The sequence below is a fragment of the Leptodactylus fuscus genome, unplaced genomic scaffold (genome assembly GCF_031893055.1).
Source record: "Leptodactylus fuscus isolate aLepFus1 unplaced genomic scaffold, aLepFus1.hap2 HAP2_SCAFFOLD_1251, whole genome shotgun sequence".
In the NCBI taxonomy this organism is placed as follows: domain Eukaryota; kingdom Metazoa; phylum Chordata; class Amphibia; order Anura; family Leptodactylidae; genus Leptodactylus; species Leptodactylus fuscus.
Window position 1 is genome coordinate 1 of NW_027440090.1, and position 11,920 is coordinate 11,920.

The 11,920-nt window shown below is 37.6% G+C and overlaps 1 protein-coding gene across 1 annotated transcript; it reads right to left on the reverse strand.

Moving 5' to 3' along the window:
- Positions 1 to 1,422: 1,422 nt before the first annotated feature.
- On the reverse strand, positions 1,423 to 2,340 carry LOC142186984 (trace amine-associated receptor 3-like). Its single transcript, XM_075261402.1, has one exon. It carries the CDS (start codon positions 2,338 to 2,340, stop codon positions 1,423 to 1,425), a length of 918 nt encoding a protein of 305 aa, XP_075117503.1.
- Positions 2,341 to 11,920: the final 9,580 nt, after the last annotated feature.

Genomic DNA, 11,920 nt, shown 5'->3' on the forward strand with positions numbered 1-11,920 from the left:
CATCGGACACTAGCTGTCGGACACCGACGCTAGTGTGAACCCTGCCTAACAGTTAAGCTCTTTTACTTGGTACCTATGGCTACGTATGGCTGGGCATGATTACTGAAAGGTCATGGGTCTTCCATCAGGATAATGAACTAAACACACTCGAAAAAGAAATGGATGGAAACAAAATGCTGGAGAGTTCTAAAGTGGAGAGCGATGAGTCTGGATCTAAATAACATTGAACACTTGTGCAAAGATCTTAAAATTGCTGTTGGCAGAAGGAACCCTTCAAATATGAGAGACCTGGTGCAGATTGCAAAAGAAGAGGTGTAAAAAGCTTATTGATGATTATAAGAAGCGATTGATTTCAGTGATTTTTTCCAAAAGATGTGCAACTAAATATTAAGTTGAGGGTGACAGTAATTTGGTCCAGCTCATTTTTGGAGCTTTGTGTGAAATTATTAAGTAAAAAAAAAACCATGTGTATAACAAAACTATGTATCATTCCAATAATTTTCTGGGACAAAATACTTCATTTTGATGAAAAATTTCAGGGGTGCCAACACTTACGGCCATGACTGTATATGTCTATCCTAAGATGCAGTCTTTTTCTGCTTCTATGTTTCTAAAGATTGCTACATCTGTAAGATGTATAACATATTGTGAGAAGGTGATAGGCAAAGTCCTGGAGTCCAGCTAAATCAGCCCCAGGTTTCTGATATATGTGTGGTCCAGGACGGATCTGGAGTAGGCATCAGCCCAGGTGTAGATCCTTGGCTCATTACTGGGCTAGAAAAGTTTGCAGCTCTTGCATTGCAGTGCAGTTCCATAAGGTGAAAGGAGGTGTACGGTTCTGTCCTGTAACCCTGAGTCTGGTGAGACTACAGTATATTGCTACTATTTTGTTCGTGTGGCTGGAAGTAAGCTACACGTATAGTTAGGTTATCCGTTCTGTTTAGTTAGTTGCTCAGACGAGCAGGTATTTATTTTGTTTTTACGAAAGCTAAGGCTGTATTTTGTTTAATTTATTTTGTACCTGAAGTCAAGGTTTATTTATTTTCCTGTTATTTTTTTTTTTCTAAATAAACCAGTTTTCTGCATGTTATGTGTCCCTGTCTTGACTGTTTGGGTCCCCACTACTGCTTCTACCAAGCTAACTTCCCCACAATATATATAGACCGCCACTTTATAGTGTTTAACTACAACGAATAAGACATGTACATCTGAGTGTAAAAGTGAGCGCAATTTAAAATAATAATAAATAGATGATACAAAGGGTTTAAAATCCGTAGAAATATTTACAAAATTTACATGAGTACATCTTATCAGTGTTTAAAATGAATACATTTTTAATAAATAAAAACATCCAAAGTTACTTAATTTAATGAAGAATTAGAAGAATTAGGCTCAGCCATATTTTTGTTTTATTTTACTCTTTTAAGATAATTTTGCAAAACAAGAGTCAGTTTCAAATATTTTACCAAAAATAATATATCTTACTGCTTTTCGAAACCATGGATAGAAGAAGCCATATATTAATGGATTACATGTGGAATTAATGTATCCAAGCCAGTTTAGGGCATCAAACAAAACCTCAGGAGTAGAAAAGTTGATAAATGGGTCAACCAAAATAGTAATAAAGACAGGTAACCAGCAAGCAATAAAAACCCCCATTACAATACCCAAAGTCTTTGCCGCTTTTCGGTCTTTCAGTTTGGAAATTTGAGTTGAGACTTCTGTTGTGTTTGTTGATGTATGTTTCATAATTTTTGCATGCCTTTGAGATACTATAAATATCTTAACATAAATTCCAACCATAACTGATCCAGGAGCAAAAAAACATGTGAAAAACATAACCAATGACCATAATTTGTTAAATGTAATTGGACATAAATTAAAACATTCCACCAACATCTCATATCCAGTAATTCCAGATACGTGAGAATTTGTTATCACTATTCCAAACGCAAATATAGCCGGTAGAACCCAGCAGATGAATATCATTTTCTTTATGACGGAGATTGTCATTTTAATGGGGTAATGGAGAGGACTGCAGACAGCATAAAACCTATCAATGGCAATGCAGCAAAGATGGAAAATAGAAACTACGCTCAGCATTAAATCAAAACTGTAATGGACTTTGCAAAATATTTTTCCAAAAATCCAGCATCTCTTCACAGATCGGACCATACTGTAAGGCATTACTATAAGGCCAAGGGAGAAATCTGTAGCAGCCATTGAAAGAATTAATAAATTTGTTGGGGAATGAAGTTCCTTAAAATGACTGATGGAAATGATGATACCCAGATTACCAAATATGGTGATAGTAATTGAAAAACTAAGAAAAATGTACATCCCAAGATGAATAACAAGAGGTCTGTCATTGGGACAAAAAAGTGAGCTGTTTTCATATTTCAAACACTGAGGGTTAGTATTGGATATATCCATGTAAATGATCTTCTGTAAAACAAAAGATTCTCTGAAAGGAGAAAATATAACAACATTACACACGAGGACAAAATTGTTGGTACCCTTCGTTTAATGACAGAAAAACCTACAATGGTCACAGAAATAACTTGAATCTGACAAAAGTAATAATAAATAAAAATTCTATGAAAATGAACAAATGAAAGTCAGACGTTGCTTTCCGCTTCAACCGAATTTTTTATTTTTTTTTTTTAAAAAAATAAAACTCATGAAACAGGCCTGGAAAGAAATGATGGTTCCTATAACTTAATATTTTGTTGCACAACCTTGCAATCAATACAATCAAATGATTCCTGTGACTGTCAATGAGACTTCTGCACCTCTCAGCAGGTATTTTGGCCCACTCCTTATGAGTAAACTGCTGGAGTTGTCTTGGGATTGAAGGGTGTCTTTTCCAGACAGCATGTTTCAGCTCCTTCCAAAGATGCTCAATAGGATTTAGGTCAGGGCTCAAAGAAGGCCACTTCAGAACAGTCCAATGTTTTCCTCTTAGCCATTCTTGGGTGTTTTTAGCTGTGTGTTTTGGGTCATTATCCTGTTGCAAGACCCATGGCCTGCAACTGAGATCAAGCTTTCTGACACTGGGCATAACATTTCTCTCTAGAATCCCTTGATTGTCTTGAGATTTCATTGTACCCTGCACAGATTCAAGACACTTTGTGCCAGATGCAGCAAAACAGCCCCAGAACATAACAGAGTCTCCTCCATGTTTCACAGTAGGGACAGTGTTCTTTTCAAGATATGCTTCATTTTTCTGTCTGTAAACATAGAGCTGATCTGCTTTGCCAAAAACCTTGATTTTTGTCTCATCTGTCCATAGGACATTCTCCCAGAAGCTTTGTAGCTTGTCAACATGTAGTTTGGTTATTATTACTTTTGTCCAATTCAGGTTATTTCTGTGACCATTGTGGGTTTCTTATTTCATTAAACGGGGGGTTCCAACAATTTTTGTACATGTAGAGAACATAAGATGCCTTTAAAAGACTTAGGAAAGGACTAGCTATTAGTCTATCACCAATAGCAATATATGTACTATACTGTAATACATCTATCAATCCTAAACCATTCCTTCTCTCTTCCTTCTCGAACTACTCACCCATATGATCCAAACATCTGACTCCCAGGAGTCCATAGAACTACAAAATATACACCAAAGAAGAAAAAAATTCCAGCAGGTAGTAACAAAAATAGCTATGGTCAAAGACCATATTTAACTGTTTTTGTTACTACCTTTTTAATTAATGGATTAAAAGTACATTTTTATTTTGGACCATCATTGGATGCTGGAATTTTTTCTTTTTTTTCTTTTTTCTTTGTTGAACAGTAAATCAATACTTGCTTTTTGTATTTACAGTGCAAAACACTTCTATAAATATATAATTATTTATTTTTACAACTTTAGATTTTGTTAATAGACCTGTAGTCTGTTTAAAAGCCACAAAAATAGGTCAAATTGTTAAAAGATAAGACACTATATGTGTTTTCAGACAGCAACGTAGAAACCAGCAATGATTGTCAATGAGTTGCAAAACGGTTCAGTAGTACTTAAAGGCGCAAATGTGCCTAAACTAACAATATAAAGCAGCGGTTTATAAATGGTAGGTCAGCACAAAAGAAGCCATTATTTAAAAGCATTCCATCATTTTGCTAAAAGGCATCACAGTGACCCATTTCTAATGTGAGAAATAGATTTGTAGTTGGATAATCTCAATCTAATAGTTCTTTTTAGCCCAATATTAAACTGTCTATAACTTACTATAGTGTAGTGGTGGCCTTATTTCATCAGAATGTGCACAGAGTATATAAACAATAAAAAGGTAAAGCATTGAACCAGGTAGAAAAGGCTTGTATTTTTACAAAAAAGGATTTAGTGTATATTCTGAGTCCCCTTATAGGGCTCACAATCTATATTTTCCCTATGAGTATGTCTTTGGAATATGGGAGGAAATCCACACAAACATGGGGAGAATATGTAAAATCCTTACCGATGTTGTCCATGGCAGGATTTGGACTCAGGACTCCGGGACTGCCAAGCTGCAGTGCTAGCCACTGAGCCACCGTGCTGCCCATACAAAGAAGATTTTTATTGACTTTTCAGGACTGGTCATGTTCTGAAATAGAATGTCTTTACAAGCAAGACAAACCTCATGAATCTGGTCTGATTGTGTAGCAAGCCCAGCTATTGTTTACATCTCTGTGTGCGTTTGTACTCCTTGTAACTCGGGAAAGCAAGTTGGAGCAGTTGATAAAAAAATATATCACAATACTAAAGTGTTGTGTCTATATCTGCACAAAAGTAGAGGATGCACAGGAATAATGTTTTTGTTTTTTTTTTTTGAAACACTGATACATTTCTGTATGAAACTAGTACCTTAGTGGAGTAACACTTCTCTTTTTAACTTAACAATAACATTTCATTGGCATAAAATGGGGGTAAAAATACAAAAAAAATTATATAAAATTGCTTCAACCTACTGAAAAGCCTAAAAACCTAACTTTGTAAAAAATAATTTTTGAGTGATGTCAGGGACAAGGTAGCATCATACCAATATTAACCAGAATAGTTAACTCAGAAAAAAAAATAATTAACAGATTTATTGTAAAGTTGTCCAGTAAACTGAAATAAATGGTTGCAATATACAATTATTCAGCCTTTCCCTATAATCATGGTAAATACTTCTCTTTAAAATGGAGATGAGAAACTTGCACAAGAAAAATAAGGATTTTATTTATATTTTTTGAGAACACAGAGGCATATATGGAAATTGGAAACTTAAGACATACAGTATATGGACATTGGAAACTTAATGAATATGAGACCAAAGATTGATTTAATGTTAATTCATGATTTATTTGCTTGGAAGAATAGCATCTTACCAATATGACTCGTTGTGTCAGTCATGCCGTCAATGAACACATAATAATCAAGATGTAATTAATATTCTGTGCAAGACATAATCAATATTCAATACTTACCGTGCTTTACTCTTCAAAAAGTTTAGAAGAGCTACAGAAGACAAATGGGTGTTGATTAAACCTCCCTTTTATTATATCAGGTAGGCCATGGCTCCCATGAGACCTCTCACCTAACTTCAGCTTTTCCTCCGGCAAAGTGCCATATCTAATAATATCTCATGGGGATGGTCAACGACATCCAATACATACTGAAAAATAACACACATGAAAATACCTTAGGAATAAGGAACAAAACTGATATGAAAATCAAATTCACTATTTTATTGTTTTTTATTGTAAATATTCCAACCTGGCTTATTGCAATGGTTGGAATTGGTCCATATTGCCTTGAGTTTATGCCCTTGGCAAACCATTTTGCTGTCCCTATAATTACATTATTCCAATTGGGAGGGAAGATACTCATGAATAACGCTAAGCAGTAAAGTTGTCAACAAAATGCTGTTCATATTGAAGCTGTGGCTTCCATTTTATATCACTACTGAACTGATGTATTCTGAAAATCCAGTATTACATAATTAAAAAAAAAAAAAGTAAAATTTAAGTTAAGATTTAACTCATTGATCGGTATTGCTTAGACATTTTGAAGGTTAATGTGAACATCTTTGTACCCACAACTGATGCTAGGAGGAGAAAGTCTGTACAGATACCCACAACACAATAAGCATCTGTTTTTAGACATATCCAAGTTTAATTAATCAAATTTTCTGACCCCTGGTGCATGTGTCATACCGATGACCTATACATAAGACAGGTCATCACAATCTCACGATCAACTACAGAAACTGCTGCAGTGGACGGGGAGTGGAAGCAATTCTGCTCCTATCCAAGTAATAGGAGCTAACTGCAGTTTCCGATTTCCACCACTACACAGTGGGCACGGCTCCACTACCATTACTTGAGTAGCAGCAGAGCGGCTTCTGCTCCCTGTGCATTGCAGTAGATGCTCATGCCCGGAGGCTCCAACAACAGCTTATCCGTGTGCAATATTGGTGTCGAACCTTGCAGATAAAATACTGATAGGTTATTAGTAGAGCTGAGCGAACACCCAAATGTTCGAAGTTCGAAATCCGATTCGAACAGCCGCTCACTGTTCGACTGTTCGAACGGGTTTCGAATCCCATTATAGTCTATGGGGAACATATACTCGTTAAGGGGGAAACCAAAATCCATCTCAGGAGGGTCACCAAGTCCACTATGACACCCCAGGAAATGATACCAACACCCTGGAATGACACTGGGACAGCAGGGGAAGCATGTCTGGGGGCATATAAGTCACTTTATTACATGGAAATCCCTGTCAGCTTGCGATTTTCGCAAGCTAACTTTTTCCCATAGGAATGCATTGGCCAGCGTTGATTGGCCAGTCTTCAGAATGATGAATTCAAAGAGGAATTCTAATGTCCTCAAAACTCCTAATATCTTTTGACAACCACTCTTCTGCTAAATCCATTGAGCTGTTTCCTTTTCTGGTAGCTGCTCCATTGCACATATGTCAGTGTCACTAGTACAGTATGATTACTGAGATGACTGTACTGTGATGTGAGCAGGTCTTAGGAACTGACTATTGAAAGTACACTTGTACTGTGTTTTACTGCCAAGGGTTTGGTCCATGAAACATGGACTGTATGTCTGCTGTATTTCAAAGCCTAAACTCTGATCAGGGACCTGGACTCCAAGGATTATACTGCAGTTATTTATGATGCTGGGAGTCCTTATCTATGTTTGGGACTACTGACCCTTACTGGAAATATGATGTAGATGACTCTTGTTGCATCAACTCACTATGCTGGCCTGTGTTCATCCTCTGCCTGCATTACTGTTCTTTATAGGCATGGTTCCTGTGTTTGAGTCCTTGCTTGTATGGTAGCTGTGTCCTTTTAGAAACTCTAAACTGTGCTATCTGCTTCCAGTCAATCTTGTGCAACTGTTGCTGATTTAAGGTAGCTTGAGCCAACAGAATGCTGCTTTAGCAATAGCTTCCTAGCAAGTTGCAAATGTGTCTTTCTATATAAGAGATAAGATAATCCTTTAATAGTCCGACAATGGGGAAATTTCAGTGATACAGTTTTATGGATGGTACAGTAGTATATAACATGAGAGAAACACAAGCACATGGCAGATAGAGAAATACTAGGAATCATAGCAACTAAGAAGAAAGAAACACAGACACACTGCAGGATCATTTAGTTCTCTGTGTGAAGGGATGTTGATAATACAGCCGACTGCGGTTGGAGGGCACGAAGAGGGGGGGTCACAGCATGTAGACATAACAGGCAGAAAAGTTTTGTCCCAAAAAGAGTACCCCATCCTTCATCGCAAGCCCCCTCATTTCTTCTTACCACTGTGTTCTATCACCCAAAGAAGTCTGAAGCCATCCAGGATGACAGGGTGCCGTTCTCTTACCGAGCTTCCATAAACTCGTGGGGAAAGGGGGTGATGGTAGGTTCCCAGGCTGCAACAGAGTCCCACATGTCCACAGTAAAAGAAAGGAATACCAGTCATTCATAGGCATCTTCACACATCAGAAATAGACGCCAATTTAAGATAAAATAAGATAAGATAATTCTTTGATATCCCCACCATGGAAATTCAGTGTGTTATAGCAGCATAGATATAACAATAATAATACAAAAATACAACATACAAAAAAACTCAGATAAAAGATAAAGGAAAGAATATAGTAGGAGGGATATCACAACTTCAGGATCATTCAGTTCTCTATATTGAGTGGTCTACCCTTAGCCCGGTGTTGATGGTATAGCTTAACTGCAGTGGAGAGGAAAGACTTCCGATATCAATATTTACCTGTTTAATCGTCTTGTGTCCCCCGATTGGTTTCTTCTAACTGACTCTGTGCCTCCTGTCCTGACCTCTGCTTTAATTACCATGACAAATGAATTCTACCTGCTCTGATCTTGCTCTGTACCTCTACACTCTTTAGGACATGCAGTCATGTAGTGTGTTTTTTGATGGCTTTTGTTTTGAGATATCACAACACAGCAAGTATAACATTTCTGCCTGTTCAGGTCACTGCGCCACCCTCTGCTCACTTGTGGCGGTGCAGGAGGTGTGTGCAGTTTAGTTCCTTGCTTAGAGTTTTTGGTTGCACTGTGTGAACACGGCTCTAGTTCTTTAATTGAATTGTCTGCCTCTGTCCATGAAGTAGTTAAATTTGGTCTTGCCCTGTGATTTACAGCTTGTCTTCCTGTCAGGTCCAGGGCAGGTTCATCCATCCCTATTTAGTCTTGGCTCACATTCACACTGGTGCTTGTTATTGCCTCGTGCTTGCTGGCTTTCTCTTGCTATTTTGTTTCTTGTATTCTTAATCCTGACCTTGGCTTTTCCTATTGACTACTCTTTTGGACTTCAATTTGGCATTGCATTGCTCGACTGTTACCGAACCCTGGCTAGCTGACCTCCCTTTGTTGTTGTTTGTCTTTTCTGTGTTTTGTGTGTCACATATATAGGAAGGGATCGTCTCCAAGTTGCCACCTATTACATAGGATAGGGCCTGGAAAGACGAAGGGACAGTGGGGGGCTTCAGTTTAGGACTCACTGTCTCTTGTGCCCCTTCCTCCAGTGTTCTCCAGCAGCTACTGAAGAATCGTCATCTTAGCAATTCTCTAACAGCAAGTTATCAGATTCAAATTAATGAAGGCTACACTTGTATTATAGGACCCTATAGCAAAATTCAAAATAGGTCCCACCTCAAGCTTATTGTTGGTTTATTCAGTGTGATTAGATCTGGCTTTGTCTCTTTTGTAGCCCTAGTATGATGTACTCTAATGTTATCCTTCATCTTACTAACACGAGGCAAACATTTTATAAGATTACTTTTGTACTTATTGTGGGGAAGTTAACCCAGAAGAAACAGTGGTGCAGACCCAAACAGTCAAAGACAGGGATACAAAATATGCAGCAAACTGGTTTATTTAGAAAACACAAAAAAAATAAATAAACCTTTATGTCAGGCACTAAATGAGCAAAAGAAAATACAGTCTTAACTCCAGGCAAAAACAAAATAAAATCCTGCTCGTCTGAGCAACTAACTAAATATAAATAATCTTACTATATGTGTGGCTTACTACCAGCCACACGGACAAAAGAAGCACAACTTCCTCTCACCAGACTCAGGGTTACAGGATAGAACCATACATCTCCTTTCACTCCATGGATCTGCATTGGAGCACAGGATCTGCAGACTCTTTCTGGCCCAGTAATGAGCCAAGCACTCACATCTGGAGCTGAGGCCTACTCAAGACCCGCACTGGACCACATACGTTATAAACCTGGGGGAGATATAGTGAGATTCCAGCACCCTGCCTATCACCTTCTCAAATTATATATTGTAGAAATGTTTCTTGAGGGTGAAATGTTTTATGCTTACATTGTAAGCCCAGCAATCACTTATTTTATGCTAAGCTATTATGCCCTAAATAACTAGAAGGAATATTATACTGTATTCTGATATGAGTGCTCATGTATACCTGTAAGGGTATATTCACACTCCACAGATTTATTGTAGACACTTGTAGGTAATTGTTTGATGACAAGCACATGGTTCTGTAAGTCCCATTTTGATGCATGGAAAAATTTGCAGATATTTCTACAACAAATCTGTCGCATGTGAATTCACTGTTGTATTTTGTGAAATATAGCATATGATAGCAAAAACAGTTTTTTGGAATAACATTAAATAAAATGCTTTCTTTTAGCTACAAAATTGTGAAGAATGACTCTTTTTTTCTGATCTCCTATTTGCCTGATGGAGATGTCATAAAAGTCTGTTATGTATGGTCCCATCTGCGGAGAATAATGACTACACTAATAGGCTGTTTACGGAACAGACACCTTCCACCAATATAGCTATTAACACTTCACATAACTATGTCAGCAACAGGTAAAATTTTGATCCCATAACTCTCAATAGTAATCCGCAGAGTAAACTTTCACAGTTTATTTTGCAGCATTAAATGTTTGATGGTAAATTGACACCTTTGGGTCTCATTACCACTTAAGATGTAGGACATGACAATTTATATTGTTAGGGTGATAATTAGTCTGCGTCCAGTTTCATTCCATAATGTTGGTGCACTTTAATTGTCAATATACTGTACAAGTACTGACAAGGGACCGTGTGCAATTAAACGTGTTTATTGCAGCACGTACAGAAGGCCAGTGACATGATAATGTCTTTAAATTATAATCTTAGTGAACACTGTACATGTAAATACTTTTTGGCTATATTCTCAATAACATATGCATTATCTCCTCACCTTATCAAAAAGAGTAAAAAAATGAAGAGCAGCTTGAAATAGTCAAACCTATGGATATGAATTTGAGTAATGTATTCTAATTTTGAAAACTTACATTGTTCCAGTAGGGGCCTACTTGGACGGACAATATTTACATCTGAATTGCAGTCTTAGTGAATAATCGCACGCTGTCACGGAACATCAAGATATAGGTCATGGCCTATTTTTGGCCATTTTCATGGTAGGTGCCCCTTGGGTGCAAGACAACCATTAAAATATGGACAATTTTCACAGCTGTTTTGCATTAGACACATATTGTATATGGACCCATGTGCTCAATGGAGCCATATACACTTAAAGAGGACCTGTCACCAAGTAGAAAATGCTAAATAACATACATCATTTGATTCTTACTGTTCCCCTGACCAGTTTGGTGTTTTTCTTTTTAAAATCCATCCACCCATTCAAGAAATATGGCCCCCAGAAGATTACAGGCAAACTAGCTGTGATTCTCCATGTGGGTGGGAAACTTTTATTTTCTCAAAGAAAAACATAAATTGGTCGCCCACTTGGAGAATCAGAGCTAGTTTACATATAATCTTCCAGGAGCTGTATCTTTTCAATATGTGGATGGATTTTAAAAAGAAAATCACCAAATTGCTCAGAGGAATGGCAAAAATCAAATGGCGTTTTATATTCCATTTTCTACTTAGTGACAGGTCTTCTTTAAGGTTTTTCTTGTAGAATATTGATCCTTGTGAAAACACATTAGCACATGCCCTATTCTAGACTATGTGTCCAGAACAGAATAGCATATGTCAATGTTCAGTCTAAGGGGGCGTTCACACTATCGTCATTGTCCGACAGGTAGTGTCTGCTGCTAGTGTCCGTGAAAAATCTTGCACAGACATTAGGAGCGGACACTAGCTGTGTCCGTGACATTTTTCATTCATTTAAATGAGGATTGGGTGCGTTGTTTTACACTCCATGCCTGTCCTTAACTGTCCGTTCATAAAGATGTCCGACTTTTCATGCGGACAGAAAAAACTTACATGTCGGGTTTTGCTGTCCACTTGAAAAGTCGGACATCTGTAGGAATGGACAGTTAAGGACAGGCACGGAGTATAAAACAACGCACCCAACCTCCATTTAAATGAATGCAGAATGTCACGGACAAAGCTAGTGTCCGCTGCTAATGTCCGTGCAAGATTTTGAAC

Excerpts from the sequence above, each read along its gene's own strand:
- LOC142186984 (XM_075261402.1), bottom strand. The coding sequence starts at position 2,340 with ATGTACATTTTTCTTAGTTTTTCAATTACTATCACCATATTTGGTAAT.